Raw genomic sequence first — 21,254 nt, 5'->3', positions numbered from 1 at the left:
AAAGTTTCGCTCACCTGGAAAAAGGCCTAGCTCAAAAACTTAATGGCCTAATTTTGGCCTATTATCCTGTTAAAAAGGAGTCTCCCAGCTAGCACTTAGGACGGCCCTCTTTTTAAAATAACAAAGCTTTTTCAGAACTAGATCTTGGCCTGGTTGAGGTGTTGTTGAATTTGGATCTCCTGTACACAAGAAAACTCCCAGAATCCTCTGAAGCAACAAAGGGGTTGTATGGTAGTTGCTTAGCCTTAGTAAACCAGCCAACCCAGAGTGAATTTTCTGAAAACAAAAAAGAAGTTAGCAAAAGACGGTTTGGGGATCATTTCCAGCATCCTTTTCTTGGCATAATATTTCCTTAGCTGACAGACCAAAGATGAAAGTCTTCCTTAACAGCATGAAACCTACTTTTTCCACAATCCTCTGCAATACCTTTCGGCTTAAAGAAATGGGAGTTCTTAAAGAAATGGGAGTGCCTGACCACTTTATCTGTCTCCTGAGAAACCTATATGTGGGACAGGAAGCAACAGTTAGAACTGGTCATGGAACAACTGAGTGGTTCAAAATTGGGAAAGGAGTACGGCAAGGCTGTATATTGTCCCCCAGCTTATTTAACTTATATGCAGAATACATCATGCGGAAGGCTGGACTGGAAGATACCCAAGCCGGAATTAAGATTGCCGGAAGAAATATCAACAACCTCCGATATGCAGATGATACCACTCTGATGGCAGAAAGTGAGGAGGAATTAAAGAACCTTGTAATGAGAGTGAAAGAGGAGAGTGCAAAAAACGGTCTGAAACTCAACATCAAAAAAACTAAGATCATGGCCACTGGTCCCATCACCTCCTGGGAAATAGAAGGGGAAGATATGGAGGCAGTGTCAAATTTTATCTTCCTGGGCTCCATGATCACTGCAGATGGAGACAGCAGCCCTGAAATTAAAAGGCGCCTTCTTCTTGGGAGGAAAGCGATGACAAATCTGGACAGCATCTTGAAAAGCAGAGACATCACCTTGCCAACAAAAGTCCGAATAGTCAAAGCTATGGTTTTTCCTGTCGTGATGTATGGAAGTGAGAGCTGGACCATAAAGAAAGCAGACCGCCGAAGAATTGATGCCTTTGAATTGTGGTGCTGGAGGAAGCTCTTGAGAATCCCCTGGACTGCAAGGAGAACAAACCTATCAGTTCTAAAGGAAATCAACCCTGAGTGCTCACTGGAAGGACAGATCCTGAAGCTGAGGCTCCAGTACTTTGGCCATCTAATGAGAAGAAAAGACTCCCTGGAAAAGACCCTGATGTTGGGAAAGTGTGATGGCAAGAGGAGAAGGGGACGACCGAGGATGAGATGGCTGGACAGTGTCTGCGAAGCAACCAACATGAACCTGACACAACTCCGGGAGGCAGTAGAAGACAGGAGGGCCTGGCGTGCTCTGGTCCATGGGGTCACGAAGAGTCGGACACGACTAAACGACTAAACACACACACACACTGCAATACCTGGGATGGGGGTAGGGAGTCTTCATAGAGGTTATTCAGATCTTCCTCTGAAGGAAGGAGTAAGGAACCTTAAGGAAGAAGAATTTGAAGATCAGTCTCAAACATTTCTCCGAATTCTTATCGTCTGTTTGTTCTTTGGCAAACCAGTTGACCCCAGTTTCCTGTTTAAAAAGAGTGTCTTGAAGAAAAACTTCAGCTGGAACATGAAATTGTACTGTATATATCGAGAAAACAAACTGGTCTGGAATTTTTCAAATTTTCTTTCGAGCAGAGGGTGAGGATGGAGTTGCCTGTTATTCGTGTTTTGGAAACTTAGCTCTCCATCTCGAGGAAGAACCCCGCAAGAGCTGGAACTTTGCAGAATGTCCCTTTTTTGTTTTTTGTTTTGCCATGCTGTTAGCTAGAGGGTCAAGTACATACTTCCGAAAGGATATTTATTTCACTTGGTGTTCTGGTGTTCTCATGGTGTGCTTGAAAAGAGACGAAAATCTTTAGCTCTGAAAATTTCGTGCGCCTAGAAATTTGAGGTTGGCTCCTTTTAGGATCAGAAATATGGTCCACCTCCCCCTGTGGTTGAGGGCTTCAAACCTTTGTGCATCGTTCAGTATCAACATTTTTATCAAAAAATGTGATTACTGTCCTGTTACAGAAAAGTTTATGATTTTCAAATAGCTTTTAAATACTTTTTTTCACCTTTAACGAGGCAATCCTATGAGGTAGCAGATTATGATTTAACTAGAAAGTTCCTATATAGAGATGGGCACAAACTGGTTCGTCCCAGTTCGTGAAGGTGGCAGCCCAGGAACTGCTGCTGCCCTCCTCTGGCTCAATCAGCCACTCAGCAGGCCCAGCCTCCCGGATGTTCAACAGATCTACCAGTCCCGGCAACAGCTCAGGCTCCTCTGCCCTGCCCTCTTGGCTGATCTCCCACTCAGAGAAAAGGGCGGGGCAGAGAAGTCTGTCCTCTTGCTCCTGATTGGGAGATCAGCCAAGGGGGTGGGAAAAACAAGCAAGCTGGGCCTGGTGGGTGGCTGATTGGCTAAGGAGGCAAGGTTGGGGAGCAGCAATACTTTGATGAACAGGGAGGAATTGGTGTGTGCCCATCTCTAGTCTCTCTCTCTCTCTATATATATAATAGTATATATAATAATAATAATTTTAAAAAATTAAACTTTTTGTTTTCTTGTAAAAAAAACTAAATTATTTCAACATATCTCTATACTATATTTCCTAAGGCTTGTGGGTGTGATGTTGGCCACTTATGGTTATGGGTGTGCCTGCTTTATGGCTTTTTGCATTTGGGATACAGTACTTTTGACTCTGAAACGGCTTCCTTTTAAGGCCTTCCGTTGTTATGACCCTATTTCCTTGTAAGTCTTTTTATAGCTTGCCCATTGCTGTGTTGCTAAAAGTGTTGCGACTGCCCAAGTATTGAGGGTAGGGGTGGAGAAAAGGAATGCAGCTAAAGTTTTGTGATGTGCTTATTAAATGACGAGTTACAGTTTTCTTGATCATTCCTGGAGTTTTTGAGCCATTCTCTAAACATACATGTATCTACTGTGAAAAAATATCTAAGTAAACAGATGTGGGTTTTTATTTTTAAGTTTTTCATCCTGGCACATAAAGAAGAATATGTGAAAGGGACAAGACTAGATATGTTTAATACGGGGAGAAAGTAAGGGACTACATGGCCATGGGTTTCTAAGTTTAAGAAGAAAAGATATCCACTTCTTGTTTTGGATCAAATTAGGTATGCCTTGATAATCGAAGAGTGGCACTTTGCATCTGACTTGGTAGAGCCAGTGACCTAAATATATAAAATGGACAGAGCTGTGAGGAAACAAAGCTACTCTTTGGCCCTCTGGATATTGTGGACTACGATTCCCAGAAGCCTCAGCGGAGATGGTCAATGTAGAATGGCATAGGTCAACCGTTACCTGCAAGGCCAACATTTCTCTACCTGGAAGAGAGAGACACTGAATGCAATGCCTAGTTTGGCCCAGAGTTTAGCTTGCCATTTGAACGAGTTTAAGCAGGGCTCCCGGTTGGACTGAAATGTGGGGCATGGGACCCTCTAGGTTCACCACCGACGTCACTCTACAAAATTAAGAAAATGATGGTGGGGTTGGTGAGCCCCCAGCTGAGCGCTGCCATGTGTCCCCACCCTGAAAGGTTCCTGATAGAAGCAAACATATTAAAATGGATAATATTGTAAATTTGGCAATTAACAGAAAGTGGCAATTTGCTAACAGAAAAGGGGGCATTTAATATACTGGCTTTTAATGAAAGTGATTGACTTTGGTGTGTATTTGCATATTTAAATTAATTAATTTATTACTTATTTAAAATATTTTATCCCCGCTTTTCTCCTTAAAAAGGACCCAATGCAGCAAATCCTCGAGAGACCACATTTAAAGTGGTAACCATGAGTATACAACAGTGGCTTATATCATTAAAGGACAATATTTAAAGCTAAGAACAGTGAGTAGAAAGAGGCAACTTGCATCATTAAAAGACAACTTCTCCTGAATTAGGGAGGGAAGCAAGTGCAACATACGAACAAGTCTCTTTGTGTTGAGCCACTAAATTCTAGCATAAATTGAGAATCAGGAGAGAGGAGCACCCACACCTTGAAGACACCTCACACAGAAGAAATCAAACTTCCTTACTCTCCTGGGCTGCTTACCTTGAGATTTGTTACCTCATCCCTTTTGGAGACCCAGGGAAACATTAGACAGGGCTGAGCGGGCCTTTGATAAGCAGTGGGATCTACTTATCTATTATTATTATTATTATTATTATTATTATTATTATTATTATTATTATTATTATTATTATTATTATTATTATTATTATTATTATTATTATTATTATTATTGGAACCCTAAGACCCATCCAGCTGGCTGGCTGGCTAAATGGTTTAGTTATCTGGCTGTGGAACTAGAGGTTGGAACTTCAGTCCCCCACTGTATATCCAGAAGGGCCAGCCTCTGTGGCTTTGGGCAAGCTGCACAGTCCCAAGGCAGCCCCAGAAGAAGGGAATAGGAAATCACTTCTGCGTATTCGCTACCTAGAAAAGCCTGAAAAGGGATGCCGTAAGTCAGAATTGACTTGAGGGCAGTTGAGGGTGATTAAAACCCATCCACCGGCACCTTGTGCCAATGATTAGCTACTGATTATTCCAAACCAAAGGATGGGTTTGGAGTGAGGGGCACAGAACTGAACGCATCTCACAGAAGCAGCAACCCTGGAGTAGTACCGAACTTTGCAGAGGTACATAAATCTTGGGGTGGGAACCCTAAAAGTTGCTTTCAGACTTAACAGAGGTCTTGTGAATCGGTGACCTCCAAAACCTCCTACCATGAACAGCTCAGGTCTTGCAAACCCTACATCTATCCATCTCCTATTTAATCTTGATGTTTTCAATTTTTCTCCATCAGTATTTTTCCCCCAGACTGTTTTGCCTTTCTGTGATGTTGTCCAAGGCATGATAGCCTTCACTTTAATTTCTTACAGTGCCTCCTTGAGAGGGGCTGGACCCGATGACCCATAGGGTCCCTTCCAGCTCTGCATCATCTTCGAATTGAACTCCCAGCCTCTGGCTCTCCACGTACCCCACTGAGCTTGCTGTGGTATGGAAGGGAATGGGCTCGGGGTGGGCTTGGCTGGCTGAATGCTCCGAACAGGAGCATTTAGCCTTGAAGCATTGGGTTGCATGTCATGGCTTCCAAAAGCCTTGTTAAGCGTTTTGCAGCAAAAAATAAACGAGTCCTCCAGCCGCCCCTTAACTGCTGACTGATGTACTGTATTCACTCTGCGGCAGTCAGTGGCCGCGGCTGGAGGGGTTAAAGCCACAGAGCTTTCGCGCCTAGAAAGGTCCAGAGAGCGCAAGGGGTGGGGAAGCGGAAACCCATAGTCCATTTCCTGTCCCACACGCTTCTTTTCCCGGGTGAGAAACTGCCCTTTGTGTGTTTCTCGGTCCTCGGAGGAATGGAGGGGCTTTGAGAGGAACCCGAGGAGTTTGAAATGCAAAGACGGAAAGGCGAGTTGCAAGCCGGGAAGGGGATCCTAAGTTTGTCTGTTGCCTGGAGGGGATCTATAATGAAAGGGGATCAAGCGGGGATCCAAAGAACGGTCCCTGCCCTCCTACTTTCACGTTTTGGGGGGGAATCATTCAATACTTTTAATGTTGGGATTCCATATATAGTTATTTCGGATCAAATTAATAAAGTAAAGGACTGCTTTTGAGTAGACGCCTGTCGTTTACTCATTTACTTATCTAGCCTGCTTCTTCATTGCATTTATATCCCGTGTTTTGCCAAATGTGATATAGTGGCTTCTCCCCCACTGTTGTCCTCGACAACGATACGATCCTATCAGGCGGGTCTGGTGGAAAGAAAAGGGGGTGCGGGTGGGGTAGATCGCATGTCTCTGAGTGAGATTAATGGACCAGTGGGGGGTCTTGAACCTGAAGCTTCTGAGATGAGACTCCCAGCAAAGAGTTTGTGACCCCTTTGCGGGTCACAGGATGGGAACCTGTGCATTAGAGGCGTTATGTTGCATCTGTCAAAACTGAATTCTGTCTTTCATCTGCAGCGGTACAAGCAGGAACAAAAATGTCCGGGACTCATGCATTCCTGCCTGGAGCTGCTTCAGCACAAAACAAGCAAGAACTGTATGAAGAGCTACGAGCCCAGAAAGACTCAAACCCAGTTCTTTCTCCTTATTCAGTGTGGAGGCCATCGCGGTTATTGGAGCCTGTCCCGAAGGAAGAGATGAAGGAGTTTAAGTCTCCTTATCAAGCAGTGAAGGACCCCAGCCAGTTGGCCAGAGAGGGAATGAGGACACATACTTTGCCTGGCCTTGGTGGGAAAACCCGAGAAGCCTCTGAGAGTTCAGGACCTTTCGGAAGACCAAAGGGACAGATCCCAATGGAGGAGGATGCTCACTCCTTGGAGATCAAGCGCCAGCACTTCCGGCACTTCTGTTACAAGGAGATTGAGGGGCCCCGAGCGGTTCTGAGTGAGCTCCAGGAACTTTGCCACCAGTGGCTGGTTCCAGAGAGACACACTAAAGAGCAGATTGTGGACCTGGTGATCCTGGAGCAGTTTCTGACCATCCTGCCTCTGGAGATGCAGATCTGGGTCTGCAAAAGCGGTCCGGCCACCTGCGCCCAGGCCCTGGCCTTGGCTGAGAGCTTCCTCCTGAGGCTGCAGGAGTCCGAGAACTGTGAACAAAAGGTAGGGATGTTGTTAAAGGGGTTCGCTGTCCTCAGGTCTTGCTGAAACCACTGAAAAGGCGATGCCACAGATATCCTGCGTATGGGTTTTTCAAGGGCGTTTGGATGTACACTGTGTGGGAGCAAAATGTGGAAAGTGTCGGCCTGGACGGATGGCATTAGGGTTAGAATTTTGGGTGGGACTTAGACGATCAAGGTTTTAGTCCCTATGAGCTGGGAAAGGAAATTGTGACCTAACTCACAAAGTTGTTCTGAGGATAAAACTGCAGTACAGTGGTGTCCCGCTTGACAATTACCTTGTTAGATAAGGAAATTGCTTAACGATGTTTAGATAGGGAAAATTGACTTTACGATGATTGGTTCCCTGCTTTGGGAAGCGATTTTCCACTTAACGACGATCAGAAAACAGCTGATTGTTGGGTTTCATAACGGCTGCCCGCTGTTTAAAATGGCTCCCCGCTGTGTTTAGGAAGGCTTTTTCGCAAGACAGGCACTGGAAAATGGTCGCCCTATAGAGGATCTTCGCTGGACTCTAAGGTATTTCGCCCATTGGAGCACATTGAACCGGTTTTCAATGCATTTCAATGGGTTTTTTCATTTCGCTTGACGAAAATTTTGTTCTACAGCGATTTTGCTGGAATGGATTATCCTCGTCAAGCGAGGCACCACTGTATGTCCTGAATAGGTTTTTAGATCCCTGCAAGGCAGCTTTTCCTAGTCTAGTGCTTTGCAGACGTGTTGGACTACAACACCCATCATCCCACCTTTGCTTTCACTTAGAGAACATTCTCACCCCACAGGGACGCCTAGCATGTAAAAAAGTTTCAGCTTAGTTTCAGCAAGGACGACACATCCTGTGCTTCCAAAGCTTTTAAGCTGTGGACCTCTCAGTGAGTAATGCACCCTTATATTTCAGGGGACTGGATTAGTGGAGGAGGCGTTTGTTCATTCCCCGACCTCAGAGCAAGAAATGTCGGATGCTGTGGAAATCTGCATCTCCGCAGAGGAAGAGGAGGAAGCCATCTTGATGGGTAGGACTGACCTCTTGAACTCTCTCCACCCTCAGCACCCAGGGTCTCGTCTCATTTTGGAAGCTAAGCAGGGTCAGGGCTGGTCAGGGCTTGGATGGGAGATTTCAAGGGAGCGCCAGTGAACTCCAGGTAGGGCAAGGAAAGAATCCTATATCAGACCTTGGAGAACCAATTGTTGCCAGAGATTAGAACTGCTGGAGAGCTCTGTGGTTGAGGCATCTGGCTGTGGAGCCAGAGGTTGGGAGTTCAATTCCCCACAGTGCCTCCTTGACAGAAGCTAGTCTCAGTGATCCATAGGGTCCCTTCCAGCTCTGGAATTCTAAGGTGATGATGATGATGAATACAGTGGTGCCCTGCATAGCAACGTTAATCCGTTCCAGGATTAACGTCGCTATCCGGAAACACCGCTATACGGAATGTAAAACCCCATAGGAACGCATTAAACTCAATTTAATGCGTTCCTATGGGGGGGAAACTCACCGGTAAGCGAAGATTCCCCATCCAGTTGCCATTTTCGCCACCTTGGTAAGCGAGGCCAGGGCGCGAAAACGCTGCGGGCGGCCCATTTTCTGCACCCGGAGGCCATTTTGGAACCGCCGATCAGCTGTTTTCTAGACATCGCAATGCAAAGATTGGTAAGCGAAACGCTTACCAATCATCGCAATGCGATGTTTTGCTACCTAAAACATCGCAATGCAATTGCATTAGCGATCGCAAAAAACGTGTTGCTATGTGGATTTGTCGTTAAACGGTGCGCTTGTTAAGCGAGGCACCACTGTATATTAGCAGTGCTGGGTGAGAAGGATGAATTGCTAACTGAGTATAACAGCTTCCTAAGTGCTACCATTGCCCACTGATTCAAGCAGGGTGGCCACCTTTGGCACCATAATTATGGCTGTCCCAAGAGGCAAATTATTATTTAATTCCTTTTATTGTGTTTCGGCTGCCAATCATGGGAAAGGCACTTGTGGGACCTCCTGCCTCAGGCGTCCAAATAGTTTGCCTAGGTTTGGGTGCTGTGTGTCTGGACTTGAGTGAGCTGGGAGTATCCTTTGCCTCTTGGCCTTAGGCGGCAAAGTAGGTTGGGGCTTCCCTGGGGCCTGCAGCAGGCAGATGCTCAGCAGGTTGGAACCGCCTGTTCCCTTGAGTCTAGAGTTCATTCACATGCAAAGAAAATGCACACATGAGGCAGAAGAACAAAGGAGGAGAGGAGGCAAGGCAATACATTAGGCACAACAGCAAACAAGAGGGCTGCAAGATGGCAAAATGCGTTCCAACCAGAATTGGCCTCTTGCCGGATACTCTGCTCCACCACTGCCTAAATGCTTTTCTATTTCCTTTCTTCAAGAGACGGTCAGCATCTTGGGCCCGACTGAACATCCTCTGTTCTTCTGGATCTGTTTCAGGGAGTCTTTGCATTAGGTTTTTTCCCCCCTCTTAATGTTGCCTGTTCTGCAAACTGTGACATTCTTCCTCCCCAAAAGGACATTGAGGCTTCCTTTTGGTTTCTCATTAGCTCTCGTTTGGGTTTGGCTGACAATCCTTTCAAGCATTTATCAATCTGTGAATTTGCTGTTTAGAAAGGAACTATTGGATGAGAAGGAAACGTTGACAATTTAATTGCGTATTGTTGCTTTATTATTATTATTTTAGTGAAGACTACTTTAAGACATAAAGCCTGCTGATTATCTACTGGCCCCCCTAATGCTTAAAGCACTCTCTGAGCAGTTTAAAATTTAAATATGCGGGCTACACATTGCTCCCCACCAGCCACCTTGGGTCCCTTTATTGTGAGAAAGACAGCCTATAAATAAAGCAAATGAAAGACATAAAAATTAATTTTCTAACCTCAGAAGGATGGTGGAAGACTGAATTATTCTCAAACCAGCTTCCTTGAGCCCCTTGGGATTGAACTCAGGTTGGGAGCAGAGTCTTCACCCTGCATTTCAATGGGCTTTTTAGTGCCAGGTGATTTCTTAGGTACCGTCGCCTAAGGAAACTTGGGTCATCTGAGTTCATGATCAAGCTGTGATTTTGAAAATCACGTCTGCTTTTTAAACCCTGTTTCTCGAAATGAGACGGACTTGTTTTCCGAATTTGCAGGCGCTCCTGCCGCTCCTGTGCCAGAGGCTGGCACCAGTCAGTTGGAGACACCCGTCCTGGGAGCAGCAGCACTCAGGAGCGCAACCAAATCCCCAACGATTGTTCAGGTGCGAGTTCCGGAGGTTGCTGTGCCAGAGCAGGACGCAGCGTCGCAGTCCAAAGCTGCAGCCCCGCGGCGGAAGATTCCCTGGTCCGGCTTTGAGCAAGCCTTCACCTACGTGCGCCAGAAGGGGAAAAACCTGATCGTGCAATGCAATTACTGTCTGCCAGCGATCAAAAACGTGAGCTCGGCAATCACCTCCTCCTCCAACCTGAAGAAGCACTTGGAGGTGAGCCTCGGCGCCGCTGGCCCTCGGAAGAGACGAGAGGGAAAGAACTGTATGGCTTAAGGCCAGCTTTCATGGACGAGTCCACTTCTTCAGACGTTAAGACCTCACTCTTGCGTCTGAAGAAGTTGACTCATCCACAAAAGCTCACCTTAAAATAGAGCAATTAGGCTTTAAGGTGCCACAACATTTTTGTCTCCTCCCTTCCTTTTTACAGTGGTGCCTCGCATAGCGATGTTAATTCATTCCAAAAAAAACATCGCTATGTGAAACCATCGCTATGCGAAACACCATTTCCCATAGGAATGCATTGGAAACCGGTTAATCCGTTCCAATTGGAACGGATTGCCATCGTTACGCGAAAAAACCCATAGGAAACATCGCTAAGCGAAACAATGTATCCTCCATTGGAATGTATTGAAGCTGACTCAATACATTTCAAGGGCTTTGCGAAGTCAATTTTTGCAATTTTAAATGTGTCATACAAGGGGCAAAAATGGGTTTAAATGCTTGGAATATTTTCTGCACCTTCTAAAACGGGTGCAAATGTAATTTGGCTTTTCAGTTGAGGACCCCAATGCCAGGCTCAGGCAAGCATAACTCCACCAGAAACAGCAGTCCCAGTGTGCCTCCAGCACCCTTGGACCCCATCCCCCCCCACCCCATGGGCAGCCAGGCACATAGAAAAAAAAGTTGTAAAATGGCTTTTCAGTTGAGGACCCCAATCCCAGGCTCAGGCAAGCATAACTCCACCAGAAACAGCAGTCCCAGCACAGAAACCCCCAGCAAAAAAAAACCCTGCAATTCCCCCAATTAACCCCCCCCCATAACCAAAGCCAGAGCCAGCCAGACCCAACATCCCCACATGGCAGAAAGAAAACATTTAAAACAGAAAAATCCCACACAAATGCACAGACCCAAAATCCCCCTTGCAAAAAACATGTAGCATTTCAGAAATGCAAGCTTACCTTCTCTTGCTCAAGCACAGGATGCACCCCCAAAACACAGTCCAAAGTGACAAATGCCAACCTTGGAAGCGCACATGGGAGAGTGAACCAAGGATGCATGGGCAAGGGGTTTTATACCTTCCCCGCACAGGCACAATGTATCCTGGGTACTGGCAGTTAGGATTTGAGGAAAACAAGAAATTAGCATTGCAACACAGCCAGTTTTCCCGCTCTTTTTGCAAACATCGCTAAGCGAAACGGGACCATTGACAGCATTCGCTATGCGAAGCATGGCCCCAACCATCACTATGCGAGTTTCCTCCATAGGAAACATCGCTATGCGAGGCAGTATTTTCCCCGGAAAACCCCATCGCTATGCGAATTCATCGCTAAGCGAGGCATTCGCTATGCGAGGCACCACTGTATTTAGTTTTTGGCCTGATATGCTAAGCACAGGCTAACACAGCTGCAATTTTCAGAAACTACTGCATGATTCTCCGTAAGAAGAGTGATGTAAATAAAAATTAAAAGGGTGGTAGCGTTTGATGGTTATTGGATAGTATTGTAAATATTAACCAAGAGAGATTTTGTTATTGTTTTATTATTAATCCAAGCAACATGCTGATTTTTCTCAAAGGAGCTCAGGGCATGGTTAATCATCTTCATAAAAACAGATTTAAAATCCCAGATTCTAACTTGTTTTGTTTTGTTTTGTTGTTTTGCTTAAAAAGGTCTCTTGTGTACCCACTATAAGTATGTGGAGCAAATCTGGGACATTTTGAAGGAGGACCCATACTGAACAATGTTTTTAATCTTTGTTAAAAAAAAATTACGATTGGAAGGTGCAAGGGGCTTTTTTCATTTTTTTAAAAGAAAACACATTTTTCTTTGTTAGAAACTAATTTTCAGTTAGTTTAAAAATGTAGTAATCTTTGTAATACATAGCTACTGCATTTTTTAAAAAGGAGAATGCAACCTTCAGGCTGCTGACAAATTTGGAAAAATATCCCTCTTTCTTTTTTTTTTAGACTCCTCACCATGATCTGAACAAATAAATTATAAATGTCTGCAAAAAATCCATTAAAAAAGTAAAACTGTGCTGCTGATATACCACCCCATAACACTCAAAGCACTCTCTAGGCAGTTTACAATTGAATTATGCGGGCTACACATTGCCCTCCCCCATGAGCTGAGTACTCAGTTTACCAACCTGAAGCTCAAAAGGATGGAAGGCTTAGTGAACCTTGAAGGTTGAACCCCAAGATTGAACCCCGGGTCATGAGCAGAGTTTGGGCTGCAGTACATGAAAAGTACAATGCAAATAAGCTACACCCTGAGACAACTCAAACATCTGAATGTCCTTTAGTATAAATAGGTGTGCTTTTAACTGAAAAGTGGGAGACAAATGGATGTCTAAAGAAACAGAACTCCGTACCTAGGGTGCTGTCACTGAAAAGGCTCTGCCACATTGTATAACCCTCTGGGCCACAGTAGTACTACCAGGAAAGCATCTCCAGCTGATCTTAAATCCCAGGTAGGCCACTACTGGGAAAGGCACTCCTTAAACAGAATGTGGCCTTTGTCACAGGCAACCTGCTGCAGAGTTTTGAATTTTTCTTTCAATTCCCACAGCTGCACAGCAGAAGGACAGGGATTCACAGAGTAGAATAGCTTCAAGTCTCCCAGATTAGTCCATCACTTTTCCTCATCAACTGCCACTTAACAGCCTCAAGAACTCATTCTTAGACATCAGTAAGAAAACATAAAAATGTTTCATTCTTTACAATTGAACAGCAGCCTGACAAGCAGGCCTGCTTTCAGCAACAGACTTCAACCGTAGAGGGGAAAAGCTGTCAGTGGGGAGGTGGCGCTCTCTTTGTCACCAGAGGCAGGAAAATATAGTGATTGGTTAGTGCTGGGTCGATTGACAGCCACCCCAGCCTAGAAAAGGTCCTCCCCAGCCACGCCTTCTCCAGGCAGCATGAGAGGTTGTGAAAACTCCAACACAACCTAATTCTCTTTTGCTGCAGTCCAGACTCCTGTGTCAAGAATGAGTAGTACTGCCACTTCTAGAAACCTCCCAAGAGCTGAAAGCCAACTTTTAAATGACCAGATGACCCGTGTTTCTCAAAACCAAAAGGTGGATTTTTGGACACTCCTGGTTTCATTTTTTGCAGTTTTAAACAGTTTTTTGTTTTTGTTTTTTTTTTTTAGTCTTTGCATCCACAGCAGCATCACGGGCTCGCCAGCCTCTGACTTCAGTGTTTGAAATTGTGAACGCTCTCCGTGTTTACCCCCTCTAGGATGAATGATATTTTCCTTCTTCCTTCTCAGAGGGCACACCCTGAAAAACTCAGACTGATTGAGAGCGCCAAAAGGGGACGGAGGCGAGGTTATTCCGAAGAACTGAAGATGGACGACAATTCTCCCGCTCTCAAAATCCCGAAGCAGCTGCAGCAACAGCAGACGGCCGTCGAAAGGTGGGGGTGCAGCAAGGAGAGTGTCACCCAAAGGATACTCGACAAGAAAATAATAGATTTCATCGTGGAAGAGACCCTGCCGCTCCAGATCGTGGACAAGCCCTCTTTTGTCCGCTTGGTCCTCCTTGGCCTTCCGAAAGACCTCACCATCATGTGCGCCAAGACCCTGAAGGACAGGATCGAGAAAAGAGCAGCCAGCATGAGAGACACGCTCGCCAACCGGATGGGGGCTGTGGAGTACGTGGCGACCACGGTGGATTGCTGGCTGGACGGCAAGAGGAGCTTCTTAGGGGTGACGGCCCACTGGATCAGCCCGACGACCCTCAAGCGGGAGTTTGCCGCCTTGGCGTGCAAGCGCGTGAAGGGGAGCCTCAGCCAGCACGCCCTCGCCAAGGCCTTGCGTGACGTCCACATGCAGTACCGGGTGCACAACAAGGTGGTGTGCGCCACCACGGACAGCGGGTCCAACTTTGTGAAGGCGTTGCGGGTGTTTAGAGGCAAGGAACCGGGAGACGCGGCAGACGGAAGTGCAGATGAGGAGGATGGCGGCGGCGGCAGCAGCAATGACCGGGAAGAAGCCGAGGTGGAGTTTGTGCCTATCTCCGAGCGGTTACACACGGGGATTAAGGCGGAGAAAGAAGCCACTGAGGATTTTGGCCTGCCGGCCCACCAGCGGTGTGTCAGCCACACCCTTCACCTGGTGGCGACGCAAGACCTGGAGGCCCTGATTTCCGACTCCTCTGAAAACAGCCCTTTGGGTCCTTTCAGGAAGCATTTTTCTTCCTTGATGGGGAAATGCAGGAAGCTCTGGTCCAAGCAGACCCAGTCGGCCCAGATTGTCCAGTACATCCACCAGCAGTGCGGCGTCTGTCTCAAGCTGCCCAACAAGGCGAGCTGGAACTCCACCTTTGAGGCCTTGAAGCAACTCAACGAGCTCCTGTCGACGGTCCCGCTCAAGATGGACGCCGTCATGGACCAGTGCTCCTTGGCTCGGATCACGCCGGCGGAGAGCCTGGTGGTGGCGGAGTACACGGAGATCATGGGGCCGCTGGCTCAGTCCCTCGACATCTTGCAGAGGGAGAACGGGATGTTCATGGGGTACCTGCTGCCGACGCTGTACAACCTGGACCGCAAGCTGCAGGGGCTGGAGAACAAGCCCGTCCGGTACACGTACTGTTTCCCACTCCTGAGGGGCCTGCGGGAAGCCCTGCAGAGGCGCTTTGCACCCATCTGGGAGGACAGGAAGCTTCTCCTGGCCGCCTGCCTGCACCCCCGCTTCAAAGTGGACTGGCTGGAATCCGCCCAGACGGCCCAGACAAACAGGTAAGGAACTACTGTGTTTCCCCAAAAATAAGACAGGGTCTTAACATTAATTTTTGCTCCAAAAAACACATTAGGGCTTATTTTCAGGGGAACGTTTGTTTTTTTTTCATGTACAACCATCTACGTTTATTCAAATACAGCGGTGCCCCGTATGACGACGATAATTCGTTTCATGAAAATCGCTGTTTAGCGAAATCATCGTCATGCGAAAACCCTTTCCCCATTGGAATGCATTGAAACCCGTTTAATGTGTTCCAATGGGGAAATTACCTCGTCGTCCAGCAAAGATCTCCCATAGGGAAGCCATTTTGCGAGCGGCGATCAGCTTTAAAAATGGCTGTCCTGTGAACCATGGGTCTGGAAAACACAGGGGAGCCATTTTGCGAAGCTGACGATCAGAAATCGTCGTCTTGCGAACAAACGGTCTGTGAAGCACAAACCAAATCAACATCCAGCGAAAATTGCCCATTGAAATCACTGTTTTGCAAATTGCTATAGCGATCGCAAAACGTCATTGTTATGCAGATTTGTCATTTAGCGGGGTCATTGTCTAGCGAGGTACCACTGTACAGTCCTGTCATCTTATCTTGTGGCTGCTACACAAGGGTGGAGGGCGGGGTTTCACTTAACTGGGGCTTATTTTTGGGGTAGGGCTTATATTATGAACATCCTGAAAAATCCTACTCTGGCTTATTTTCAGGTTAGGTCTTATTTTCAGGGAAACTGGGTAGGACAGTGCTTCCCAAGTTTGGGTCCCCATATGTTCTTGGACTACAACTCCCAGAAGCCTTTGCCACTAGCTGTGCAGGTCAGGGTTTCTGGGAGTTGCAGTCCAATAACCTCTGGGGACCCAAGGCTGGGAGCCACTGAATGAGGAGGAGTCCATGCTTTTGCTTCTTTCCTCAACAGTGGCAAACATGGGATGTTCCTGCGATCTTGCAAGAGGGATTTGTGAAACTTGACAGTCTTCTCATGTTGTTTGTCCCAGGGACAGGGCATCAGGCGTGCCCACCCTTTGAGGCTCCATTGGCTTTCAATTCAGTTCTCCAAGAATATTACCTGAGATTATCTTAGAACTGCAAAGCTGGAAGGGACCCTGTGGATCATCAAGTCCAGCCTGCATCAAGGAGGCCCAGAGGGGAGTCCAGCTTGATCAGTGTTCCCTCTAATTTTCCGGAGTGCTGGGCGGGGGCAACACTGGCTCGGCTGCACGGCCCCCATGCTGCGCTGTGCGGCCTCGCAGCTCAGAGGGAACGTTGATCTTGATCTTTACTATTTCTTCCTAGGCACATGGTCTGTGACTCCAAGCCATGAGTCGTGAATTCTATAAAGCCCACAAAGGGCTCCATGAAAAACAGATTTTTTTCCCTCGGTTTTCCAAAGTCAGCTTGTTGCCATCTTCTCTCTTTCAGGTACATGATGGAAGCGCTGGTGAAGGCCGAAATCAGGGGCACCGTCGGAGAGGACAGTGAAGGGTCTTCAGAGAAAGACCAGGAAGGAGACAGCCTGGAGGATGATTTTTTCAACATCCGGCCCAGGGGGAGGAAGTCAGCCGTGGACATTGCCGACGAGGAAGTCTCGGACTACCTGAGGTGTCCCAGCAGAGAAGTCTCGTCGCTCCACGCCTTTCCGCGCGTCATGCAGACTTTCCTGAAGTACAACACGGGGTTGCCGTCGAGCGCCGCCGTGCATCGCCTCTTTGGGACCGAGAGCAGCGCCGTGACGGTCAACGGGTTCTCCATGTGCGACAAGCTGTTCGAACAGCTGGTTCTCCTGAAGCAGAACAAGGCCGTGTTCTGAAGTCGGCTTTTGAAGTGTTAAACATGTGGGGGGGTCTCCGAGGATTAAACATATTTCTGTGCATTCTTCTTTTGGTATCATTGCTACAGCGGTAGGGTCTGGGCAGACTGTAATAGCCATTTTCTTATTGTGGCATTCTGTTATTAATCCTATGGATAAACTTCTTATTCTATATCTTGTGTGTTTCTGTTTATTTCTAAGGCTTCCGGAGACTACTTTAGGGGTGTTTCATATTACAGTCCCATAGCTTGTAGTGTTCAGCTGGCTTTTTTTAAAAATAACTTTTAGCTATTGTTGAATAACAAGAAATAAAAGGTGACTTTTAAACATTTTAACTATAACTGTCACCAAATATAGTTTTGAAGGGGAGCCTAGAACTATAACTAATTAATTGTTACCAGTAGTTATTCAGCCTCCTGATTAGAACTTGGCAAAAGAGATGTAAAATTTTGAATCCTGGAAATTTTCTTTGGATTGGCAGAACTACACAGAGTTCCTGGGCATTGCAAAGAAACATCCATTTTAAAATAAAGTTGATTTCAGAGACAGCCTTCCTTGGTTGTGGAGGTCCTATTTTTGTGGAGCTATTCTGGGCGGCCTGATCCAGCAACCCAAGTCGCTTCAGCCAGAATGTTACCAGTCTAAATCGTCTTGACACAAAAGATGCAGAGGCCACCCAGAAAAACAGGGTGGCTTTAGTTTTCTTCGATGGACCTGTTGGTTCAGCTTTTGGTTCATGCTGCCCCTTACTCGTGTTGGGGAAAGGGATTCTCTTCGTGAACCCCAGGTATGAGCGCTTTTTCGGAGGCCGGCTGGTGGGGGTAGCAGCTTGCATTGGGAATAAGCCCTTTTGTGATCTGGTCTTGGGATCCTTGTCTCAGGACAAGCCCAGGAGGGACAGTTTCCTTGCCTTTTGCTCACAGCAGAGCGCCCAGTGGAGGTTCGTCTGCAGGAAAGGGGCTTTGAATTTTCTGCGTCCTAGTTGGGGGAATCTTGCAGCACCAATCAGTTCCCAGGACAGAATCGCCCTTTGCAGGGACGTGGTGGCGCTGCGGGCTAAACCGCAGAAGCCTGTGCTGCAGGGTCAGAAGACCAGCAGTCATAAGATCAAATCCACGCAATGGAGTGAGTGCCCGTCGCTTGTCCCAGCGCCCACCAACCTAGCGGTTCGAAAGCATGCAAATGCGAGTAGATAAATAGGGACCACCTCGGTGGGAAGGTAACAGCGTTCCGTGTCTAAGTCGCACTGACCATGTGATCTTCGGACAAAACGCTGGCTCTATGGCTTGGAAACGGGGATGAGCACCGCCCCCTAGAGTCGAACACGACTGGACAAAAATTGTCAAGGGGAACCTTTACCTTTACTTTGGTCCCAGGCACTGGGGGCGGGGGTTTGCTGGAGGGAGAGAAGCCATGCTCTTACATTTCTCCCAGTCCAAAGGATGCAGAAGCCCTGGAAGGGGAAAGGGTGTGTGTGTGTGTGTCGCTTTCCCTTTTTTCCCAGTCCCCAAAGTGTGTTAGCCCTGACATATCATGACAGGAAGAGCCTTACGGCGCCTTGGAGCAAACATGGTCAAAGTGGTTTCCACAAGGGCATTTTTAAGAACCCCGGTAAAAATAGGCCAGAAACAACGTGGTTTCTGTTTTTCCAGAAAAAGTCTATTAAAAAGAAATAGTGGTTTTCACCTTCAGAGGTCCTGGGAGAGTCCCCCATCTTCTAAAAAAAACAAAGAACAGGAACTAGTAGGCACAAATAGGCAGCTCCTGTTTGTTTAAAATTGTCAATTTTGGGGCCTGGCACAGTCCATAGTAGGAACAAGAAGTGAGCACCTAAACATATTGAGGTTTTCCCCCATTCCTGCCATCAAAGTTAGCTAAATTATTATAGCATGACGTTCTGAGGAGCATAGCCCACATTGTCGTAGAGGTTCAGGTATTAAACCCCCCTCTCCCCATAGTTGAATATAATAATAATAATAATAATAATAATAATAATAATAATAATAATAATAATAATAATAATAATAATAATAATAATAATAATAATAATAATAATAATAATAATAAATTGTCATTGTAAGTATATACACAGTATACCCATACAATGAAATTCACAGACACCCAGAGACCAGACACATGCACACACATAAAATTCCCCAAAAACTCCCCACCCACTAAAAATACAAACGTCTACACCGCAGGCCAAGTAACACAGTCCAACTAATTATTCACTACTGGTGGTCTTTAAGCTCATTATTAATTGCAATTATAGCTCTAGGATAAAAACTATTTAGAAAACGTGTGGTCCGAGTCTTAATTGTTCTATATCTTATGCCAGACGGCAACAGTTCAAAAAAAAGTTATAAGCAGGATGGGAAGAGTCTCTCAGGATGCTGTGTGACTTCCTCAGGCAGCGGGATGTGAAGATGTCATCCAGGGTTGGTAGCTGGAGCCCGATGATATTCTGGGCAATTTTAATGTTTCTCTGTAGAGCTTTTTTGTCTTATGTATCTGAATCCCTTCTTGGATGCACACCTTAACATGGTGAGGGAGATTGAGTGTACCAGAAGAAGCCAGAGCAGTGCTGGCAGGTGGCTAGACTCCATTACGAGCAGAGACTCTTAGCAAGGTCACTCAAGGTGGAATAACCCCCTGGCAGATCTGCTTTGATGGTATTCCTGCTGCCTTGAGCAGGGGGTTGGACTTGATGACCTTGCAGGCCCCGTCCAACTTCACTTTTCTATGAGTTCTATGATTCACAGGGGAGGCTCCAGACTAAGGGGCATCCGCTCTCTTCCAGGAATAAGACAATTGGATCAGTAGAAGAGAACAAATATATTTCCAATGGGGATGGATATAGGGAGACCTCTGGAAAGCAGCCCCTGGCGACCACAGGGAGCTGAAGGCAATGCTCGTAGAGGTACAGGATCTTTCACAGACAATGGCAGTGTTTTAAGTTTTGTTAGTCTTGCACATATGGTGACAATGGTAAACCACCGGAGAGGAATGGTGGCTGTTTCTTTTCTTCCTCCATTGGGAAAATAATCTCCACCTCCGTGGTCAATGTTCAAGTGAGCTAAAAAAAATGATCCAATGCTATATTTAAATTTAACAAAGGAAAATAGACAGCCATGGTGGTTTATGAGAAAAACAGACACACATAATATGCACCGCGGGGCTGTACCTTTGCTAAAACGAGCTAAGATTTTTTTGTATCATTTTGTTCGGTCCTAATAAAAATATCGCACAGCAATTTTGGGGGGGATTAGAGGACTGGGTGATTCCAACATGATGGGGGAAAAAAAAACGAACTTTCAGATCTATTTGTTGTTTTCATGTGCCATCAAGCTGACCCCAAATTATGTCCACCCCATGAATGAGTGCTCTGCCAAATGTCATGTCCTCAACAGCCCTCTTCAGCCTTGCAAACTCAAGCCTGTGGTTTCTTTACCAAGTCAGTCCATCTCGTATTTGGTCTTCCTCTTTCTCTGCTGCCTTCCACCTTTCCCAGCATGATTGTCTTTTCCACAGAATCCTGTCTTCATATGGTGCGCCCAAAGTAGGACAAACTCAAACTGAAAATTTTTCCCTGTAGAAGAGAGTTCAGGCTTGATTTGATCTAGGGCCCACTTGTTCATCTCTCTGGCAGGCCAGAGTATCCACAAAGCTCTTATCCAGCACTAAATTTCAAACAAATCAACCATTTTTTTTCACGTTAGCTTTCTTTACTGTCCAGCTTTCACACCCATACATGATGGTAGGAAATATGATAGTATAGATGTTTTTGGCCTTCAGTCTCCAGTGACACATCCTAGATGATCTTTTTTTTTTTAGTTCCTTTATTGCTGCCCTTCCTAGCCTTAGTCATCTTCTGATTTCTTGGATGGATGATTGAATCGGAATAAATCTAATTTGATCTAGAAACCAGCATTTTGATGGTCCCTCATAGAGTATCTGCAAAACTTTCCTCCAACACTACATTTCTAGTTTCTCTGCCTGCTTTTCTTTCTTGTCCAGCTTTCACATTCATAGGGAATTCCACAGTATGGTTAATCTTTGCCGGGGTCTCCTGCTACACATCCTTTACACCTGATAGTCTTCTTCTAGTTCCTTCAAGACTCATTCTCCTTTTTTAATGCCTTGCCATTTGTGATCAGTGCTTGAAACAACACACATAGCATTGTTTTTTTAAACAATTTCGATTTCTTCACTGTCAGTATTAAAACTAAGTCTTTCCCCCCCAGCCACCCACCGTACTCACTGCTTTTGTCTTGTCAATGCAGCGTTTCCCAACCTTTTAATGGAATAAAGAGAACTCAATTAAAACAGATTTTTTTTCATTCAGATTTTTCAGAATGCAGCTCTAACCTAAGATTTAATGTGATGGCTGTACATACTTGCATCTGGGCAATAAATAAGTATTGAAAACCAGAAATATTTATTATAAAAATAAAATTGCAATTTTATTTTGCAATTATAAAAATAATTGCAACTAAATATATATATATATAC

General features: G+C 45.9%; 1 protein-coding gene across 1 annotated transcript; it reads left to right on the top strand.

Annotated features, from left to right (window-relative positions):
• The first annotated feature begins 5,406 nt into the window (after positions 1 to 5,406).
• Positions 5,407 to 16,914, top strand: LOC110090344 (uncharacterized). Its single transcript, XM_020814003.3, has 6 exons — positions 5,407 to 5,535; positions 6,090 to 6,733; positions 7,649 to 7,763; positions 9,867 to 10,195; positions 13,474 to 14,942; positions 16,355 to 16,914. The coding sequence occupies exons 1-6, from the start codon at positions 5,520 to 5,522 to the stop codon at positions 16,740 to 16,742; spliced, it is 2,961 nt and encodes a 986-aa protein (XP_020669662.3). The 5' UTR covers positions 5,407 to 5,519; the 3' UTR covers positions 16,743 to 16,914.
• The last annotated feature ends 4,340 nt before the right edge of the window (positions 16,915 to 21,254 follow it).

The sequence above is a fragment of the Pogona vitticeps genome, chromosome 2, assembly GCF_051106095.1.
Source record: "Pogona vitticeps strain Pit_001003342236 chromosome 2, PviZW2.1, whole genome shotgun sequence".
NCBI classification, from domain to species: Eukaryota; Metazoa; Chordata; class Lepidosauria; order Squamata; family Agamidae; genus Pogona; species Pogona vitticeps.
The sequence above is the reverse complement of the archived record's forward strand: the minus strand, read 5'-3'. Positions and strand labels throughout refer to the sequence as shown.